We start from the raw sequence: 7,870 nt of genomic DNA on the forward strand, positions 1-7,870 counted from the left end.
AGTAAAGGGAAAAGGAAGGAGAAGAGGGATACTGGCTTTAATACAGGGATTGTTGTGAAGTGAATGCCAAGATATCATTTCCCCTAATGCTCTTACAAAACTCTCAGGAAGAGCAATTTAGAAGATTTTTAGGAAACTGTTTATGATGCCATTTGCAAGATTGAGGGAGGTTGTTTTTGCTTCACATTCTTAAACAAACTAAGGTATTTCCTTTGCAAAAAGTAATTACAGGATCTTAACTCTTGCCTCAGTTTGTCTAATTTTGCTCCTGTCTCCAACTCCCCAGGGTGCCGTGTTAACTCCCTCAATGGAGCACACCATGTCACTACAGCCCGCATCAATGATCAGCCCTCTGGCCCAGCAGATGAGTCATCTGTCACTAGGCAGCACTGGAACAGTAGGTGGCAAATAATTATCATGTGTCTCTGTAAACAAAGGAGGGTAAATTAATGCAGCCTGTATCTTCCCTATCAAATGACAGGCTCTGTGATAACAGATTATGTCTAATCCCCTCTCTTCCCCCCACATGACCTTCCGTAAAGTAAATACTCAAGCTATTTCTTGATTAGTTGATGAACTGAAAGTCTATTCTCTGGGTATCTCTCCTTTACGAGAATATAGCACCCACACATGACCACATCTAGCCTTTTATGACTAGTGTCATTTATATAACTAGTACCACTGTTGCTGTGGCAGTGTCATGAAGCAAAAGACGAAGGTAATACAAGATAGTAAAAGCAGGGAATTATTTCTCACTTATTTCTTCTTTTATGGAGTTTGAGAGCATTGAATCATGATCTTAATATTGAAATATTTCACCAAAGTCCAGGGGACTCCTTTGGGTAATGAGGTTGAGCTGGCACCAGATCAGCTTCCAGGTTTGATGCTTAGCATTTTGCTGGTAAGATGGCTAAAGGATTTTAATTTAGCCTGTATTCTGTAGTGGCTTAAAAGAACAAAGGGTGGTGCGTTTTCCCCTTATACACTCAAAACCTACAGCCGTTTCTTGTGAAGGCTAAGCCAGGACCACACATATCCAATGAGATTGACTAGAAATTTCTCCTGCCTTTGGGAAAGGATGACTGTGTCAGAAAAGCCAGGCTCTGCTGCCTAATCTGCAGTGACCTGTTAGAGGTCTAATAAATCATTTACCCCTGTGGGCTCCCCCTATAGAAACAATACTAGGTACTAGTTTAGGGGGCTGCTAGAAAATAATGAGGTCCTTTGAGGAGAGATCTTCTAAAATCACACATTAGTGATACTGAATTATTGAGAGTGACAAACTTTTTTATCTTCACCCATGATAAACTTTTTTATCTTCACTTTGTTAGCAAATCCAAAGAAATGTGGAATTTTTAGTTTAGCAGATTCAAAAAGTAGAAAACAGTTTGCCTTCCATATGACATATTTATATGCACTATTTAAGCTTTGAGGTAGCCCATTTAAATTTCTTCTTTGAGATTTCCAAATACATTATATCCATCTCACAATTCCCCCACATACTCCAAATTTTGCATGGTTTACCATTGCCCATTCTGACCTTATTCTTCTTTCTAGTACATGCCTGCAACGTCAGCTATGCAAGGAGCCTACTTGCCACAGTATGCACATATGCAGACGACAGCGGTTCCTGTTGAGGTTGGTAGAGACCATCCAGTGACCATTCTGGCTATAAGTAGTTTCAGAAATGGGTAAATTAAGTAGAACTCAGAAAAATCTACCAGACGTCAAATATTTGCATAAAGAATTGCGTTTAGCCAGATGTAGTGGGTCATGCCTGTAAGTCCAACATTTTGGAAGGCTGAGGAGGGAGGATTGCTTATGGTCAGGAGTTAGAGACCGGCCTGGGCAACATAGTGAGATCCCATCTCGACAAAAAATAAAATTGTTTAAAAATTGGCCAGACATGGTGGCATGGACCTGTAGTCCCAGCTACTCAGGAGTATAAGGCAGGAAGAACCCTTGAGCCCTGGAGTTTGCAACTACAGTGAGCTATGATCACGACAAATTAGGGTAACAACATCCAGGCCACACCTCTTAAGACTCCCAGAAATACTTTCTAAGCTTATAGTGCCTTTCATACCCCTCGGAGAGTCTGTCTTGTCTCTCATAAAATGATACTACAGACACAATAAGATAAATCTGGAGTTTGCAGTCCCAGTACTAAAGATCGTATCAATGATAATAATGACGAAAAGAAATAAGTTGTAGTTAAGATACTTAGTGGAAAAGAGAAAGCTGTTTTGAAACTGCTACAGGGATGAAGAACAAACCATACCTGTTTTTACAGAGGCTATTAGTATGGCTAGATAACTGTTCTTGTTACGGAAGATACTGATACGAAAGAAAGAAGTCTAGCATTTGAATTATGGTTAGAGAGAAAACGTAGCGTTTTCCTGCAAAGTATCCTTAAAATTTCAAGGAAATGTATCAGTCAGTTGATCTTACCCACTAGGCAGATCCCAAAGGTTCCAATTCCAGGAAAGGATCATAGGACTCTGGCCTGTTGGTGGAGGTGGTGGTGGTGGTGGTGATAGTAGTAGGAGTGGTAGTAGTAGTAGGTGTTGTTGGTGGTGGTGGTAGTAGTATTTTACTTCTGTTTGTGCAATTACTGACAACCACAGTTACCAGAGCCTATAATTCCTTACCTGCAATCTGAAACCCAAAAAGAAATTTGAAAATAAAAATTATCTTTGTAACTACTTTAGCATAAAACCTGACCTATGGCAAAACTCAACCTGTACTGAGATGAGACAAAATCTTGATCCCACTTAACTGTGCTGCTTCATGGCTTCCAGTGTAGAACTATTAATATGTTTGCTTATGAGGTACAGCCCTAGAACCTACTGGAGGCATTATATGATATACTGCATATGCATACCACATTTCAGATTATAAAATCTGAAAATACTGAATTCCAAATCACATCTGTCCCCAGGAGATAAGAGGGTAAGAGGTTTGTTTGATACACTGTAGCTTGATAAGAATAGGAAGGTCATAAACATTTGGATGGGAGGTGCTTTGTTTCTGTTAGACATGCCAGTTGCTTAGGGAAATGATTAACTTTGAAAGCTCTACATGATGTGAAGAAGTTTAAAGAGTAACTGTTTTTAAGGCACTGTTGGATTCAGTCAGGCCTAAGTAGCAGAGCTGAGGTTTTTTCACTAACATGTCTCATCCATTCTGCTTTGTTTGTTGTAGGAGGCAAGTGGTCAACAGCAGGTGGCTGTCGAGACGTCTAATGACCATTCTCCATATACCTTTCAACCTAATAAGTAACTGTGAGGTATGAGGGAAAGGTCTCCATAACTGGGGGGCTCAAATCAAGCACAATCTATGGGGCTTTTTGAAAATCAGAATGGTGATTGGGATAACTCAGATTTTATCATACTGCTTTAATCGTGGCCAAGGCATCCAGTCTTGTTGAAATATTAAAATCAGTGATTTTGTGAATTTAAGATTAATCATTATGTCTAAAAAGAATGCTTTATACTGAAGCCAAATGTATAATTACTCTCCCCACTAAAAAGAAAAAAATAAAAATCTGTAACATCAAAGAACACCAAGAACCAAAATTGTCCTATAATACAAGTATCCTATATCATATTAATTTAATACTCAGAAACTGGAGGACCTGTAGCATAAGATGTTGCTTAATCTAGCATTATAAGTTTAGCAACATCTTGATTATGAATTTAGATAAATGTCAATATCCTTAGATTGAAAGATTATATTTCCAGCTCTCACTTGAACCACAAATTTCAAAACTCTTCACTTTACTGTGCAGACTAATAAAATAGCTCTGTGGAACTTAGAATACCCTGGTTTCTGGATTGCCCTGGTGATAACATGTATTTTTGATTTCATAAAGTCACTCTTTAGAGACCCACATGAATTTGGCTCTAAATTAGAAAAGAAAGTATTTTGCAAGTCCTGGATGTGACAGGCATTGAAAGTAACCATCAGTTCCAGAGTTTGCATTTATCAGTCTACCATCAGCGATGAGCATAACCTTTTTCAAACACATATCTCTTTAAAACAAGAAACAGATTACAAAGCTCTGTAGTGTATCACACCAAATCTACAAAAGCATTTGTCTTTTATTTTTCTCTTGCAGATGTACAGAAAGGTGTTCTTACATGAAGAAGGGTGTGAAGGCTGAACAATCATGGATTTTTCTGATCAATTGTGCTTTAGGAAATTATTGACAGTTTTGCACAGGTTCTTGAAAACGTTATTTATAATGAAATCAACTAAAACTATTTTTGCTATAAGTTCTATAAGGTGCATAAAACCCTTAAATTCATCTAGTAGCTGTTCCCCCGAACAGGTTTATTTTAGTAAAAAAACAAAAACAAAAAACAAAAACAAAAGATTTTTATCAAATGTTATGATGCAAAAAAAAAAAAAAAAAAAAAAAAAGAAAACTTCAATTTTCTGGGTATGCACAAAGACCATGAAGACTTATCCAAGTGCATGACCGGATTTTTGTGGTTTTGTTCATTTTGTGTTTAATTTGTGTTTTTTTTTCCAGCTGTATGAAATGGGCTTTCTGAAGTTTAAATAGTCCGACTTCACCCATGGTGTTCTGTGCTTGCAGTGCGAGTGTTGCTGTAATTCAGTGTTGCCGTCAGTGTCTCTTTTCTTAGCTTTCTTTCTTTCAATGTAGTGTGAAGTGTCTTATCCTTTTCTATGAATTCCAATTTGCCTTAACTCTTTTGATGCTGTAGCTGTTTCAGTAAAAGTTAGTTCAAACTAATGATGTAGAATGCTTTGACCAAATGAGCTGGTCTATTATGCCTTGTAAAACAGCAGCATAGGGCTTTTAAAAGGTAGTCAATAAAAGTTGCTGAAATTTTGGCTTTTTTAAATATGTAGTAGGTGTTTTTAATGATTTTTCACATAATGTGTAAGGTAGTGAAATGCAAGAAGGGAAAAATGTTTTGTGTGAAACACATTTTCTGACTGGGGAACTTTTATTAGGGTAAATTGTTTGTAAGGCTGTACGCCAACAGTTTCCTCTGATAGTTTGACTGATTTAGGATATCCTGCTGTATGATGCAATGTAAAGTCTTTTTTGCCTTTTTTCAGGAAAAAAAAAAAAACTAACTTGATGTACTAGATTTAGTGTAGGTAGTGTTGGGGTTGGGGACGGGGGGGTGGGGGAGGGGAGTCACTGAATGTTTTGTCCTTCCTTTATACTAATGATAGTGCTTTAGAATGAGAATTATGCCTGAAATCTGGCAAACCGAAAAATGTTGCTATTGCAACAAAGTGGCAAAAGCTAAAAGTAAGGATTTATCTTCAAACATAAGCTGAGACACGAATAGAAGCAAAACGATTGGCTACTAGCTCTCTCTCTCTCTATTAGGTAAATTTGAAAAATAAAAATGACTTGGCACTTTTAAAGGTAACTTCACCAAAGACCGAAGAGCCAGTAACCAGTAGCTCCAACTTGTCTCAGCATCACATCTTCTGTGCTCTTTATTTTTGCCGGACCAGTTTGCGGTTAGGAGAATGTGCCTTTTTTGTACCTTTGCATTTAGGTTTTATAATTTTAATTGACGTATGGACACACACAAACAAAAAAGCATGAAGGAAGATTTGGATCCAAGCAGTGCCACACTTTACATCATCACTACAAGTGTTCAAGTGTAAAGAAAACCAATTTTGAAACTATGAAATTCCTGATTCATAAATACAGTTATTTCTACTTTAGTACATATAAGATAATTCACTGTTACTAAAGCTCTTTTATTAAGGCAATTGCATATGTTTTAAAAGCAATGGTAAATTAAGTTGTCTTCCAAAACTGTGTACTTGTCTGGTCAGCTGTGTATGATCAGTTATCTACCTCAGAGTCTATTTTCTTTTGTGCTGGGACAGGTTGCTGGCCCTCCCTGTTTCCACAGACCAAATCCTCCTAGCTCAGGAGCTAGGGCTAAGCAGTTATTTCTTTCAAGTATTTTTTAGTTCTTAAATTTTATGCTTGTATTTGATGATAGATGTCAGTGACATTTCATAGTTTCAAAAGTCCTTGCTGCTCTGAGAAGTGTAGATTCTAGTGAAAATTACATAGTCATAAGAGAAATGTGTTTTTGTTTTTGTTTTTGTTTCATTTTTTTAAAGTTGTGGTATTATTGGTTCTATGCTCCCTGGAATATTACTGCTTTGTGAAAGTCCAGACTGAACGCAGCGCCCTCTGTGTACCTAGTACAGTTATAAACCTGGGTCTCTCACTACTTGATATTTTTGCATTAGTTAAGACAGAAATTTGATAGCTCGGTTAGAGGGGAGGGGAAATCTGCTGCTAGAAATGTCTGAACTAAGTGCCATACTCGTCTGGGTAAGATTTGGGAAACATAACCTCTGTACATAAAAAAAAAATCAGTTAAACATCACATAGTAGACAGCCATTAAATTATAAAAAAATTAATTTATGAAGAAAGACCTTTTGTACAGATTGAAAAAAAAGATTTTCATAGAGATATCTATATGATCAAGAGAGTTAATTTTTTATTTTTGTTTTACTAGTGCCACAGACTTGCCAGTGGTAACTTATTTGTCCGGTTCAAGATAACTCTGTAGTTTTCTTTCCTAGGACTTGTTGTTAAACGCCAAAAGACATTTTTGAACTGTACATTTGATCAGATTGTTAGCTTTTCTGTTTTATTTCTTTTGAGAACCTTTGAATAAAAAACATCTGAAATTTTATTTTTCCTGTCAATTTTTTTAAGTCGATTAAGTATATATCAAGCTTTCTTCAGCTCAGTAGATTGGTTTGAAAGTGAGTTGAAAGTTATGTCAGATTCAATATATCCTCAAAATACATTTCCGTGAAAACAATTGGAAAAACCTTTCCACCCCACTTTTGCTGGTTATTTAAATCTGCGTAATGACCAGAGACGTCAACCGTCAGCTCAGCACGTCAACGGTCAGCTTAGCACGTCAACGGTCAGCTTAGCACGTCAACGGTCAGCTCAGCACGTCAACGGTTGGCTCAGCAAATATGCAGCCCAAAATACACCACTAGTGGTCTGTTCTTAAAGACCAAAGAACCAAGCCCTTTTTCTTCCTCCTTTCTTGCTGCTACCCCTCAACTATTTCATTGCTTGTCAATGCTCAGCAAGGAAGACAGCCTAACAGCAGCCCTCCCACCTGTGGTAAGGAAGCATGTGGGCGAGAACCTCGGGATAATCTTATCTATGCGTTTATGACCAAGGTCCTCTTTCAGAGCTATCTGTTCAGCTGTTCCCGACTGGAGGCTCCCATTCACGGAGGAGCGAGAACTCCTATTTCCCTCACTTGACTGCTTTATAGGAGGCACTTAATATGCAAAATAGGCTCCTTTTGCCCAAAGTGGAGTAAACGTTTTAGTGTGGTGGTTCAGTATTTATTTCCTGGCGTCCAGTGGCTCTGTCATGGTGATAAAAAGAGTGAGCAAGGAAAAGATGCCGTCCGCTCCATTTCTGGCTGCGTCCCCTGCCATGTGGATGGTGTGCGGGGTGAGTTAGATAAGGGAGGGGTCAGAGCACTTAACTTGCCGGAGCCAAGAAAGCGCTGGTACTTGATGGCTGTTTCAGAGAAGGAAACAACATTCCTCTGATGTTAACTGGTGCTTCTGAGAGCAAAGTGTCAGGGAGGAGAGAAGCATGGCCTCTTGGGACAAACCCAGGCTGCCAAGAATGTAAGCTCTGGTCTCACTTTGCGTTCCAGCCACACACCTAAGTGCTCCTTCCTGTGACCAAAGGTAAGAAAGAAATGCAATTCAGGCTCCTAGGCACCTTCGTTTTTGTTCACCTTATTTTTATTGTAGCTTCTGGCCGCCTAAGTCCGCGGCCCTCCATCTGGCTGTGTTATGTACTGAAAC

At 38.4% G+C, this 7,870-nt stretch overlaps 1 protein-coding gene across 14 annotated transcripts in view; it reads left to right on the forward strand.

The window, feature by feature from the left end:
* RBMS1 (RNA binding motif single stranded interacting protein 1) overlaps positions 1-6,714 on the forward strand; it is a 219,093-nt gene extending 212,379 nt beyond the window's left edge. For 12 of the 14 annotated variants that reach the window (XM_055291972.2, XM_055291975.2, XM_055291973.2 and 9 more), the window contains 4 exons: positions 287-397; positions 1,558-1,638; positions 3,202-3,286; positions 4,118-4,427. In XM_055291972.2, the coding sequence (XP_055147947.1) occupies positions 287-397; positions 1,558-1,638; positions 3,202-3,279 (270 nt within the window). In that variant the 3' untranslated portion in view covers positions 3,280-3,286; positions 4,118-4,427. Of the gene's footprint in view, positions 1-286; positions 398-1,557; positions 1,639-3,201; positions 3,287-4,117 lie in introns of all 14 variants that reach the window. The other 2 variants (XM_055291977.1, XM_055291978.1) reach the window with 1 other exon arrangement.
* Positions 6,715-7,870: the final 1,156 nt, after the last annotated feature.

Source organism: Symphalangus syndactylus, chromosome 9, assembly GCF_028878055.3.
Source record: "Symphalangus syndactylus isolate Jambi chromosome 9, NHGRI_mSymSyn1-v2.1_pri, whole genome shotgun sequence".
Lineage (NCBI taxonomy): Eukaryota > Metazoa > Chordata > Mammalia > Primates > Hylobatidae > Symphalangus > Symphalangus syndactylus.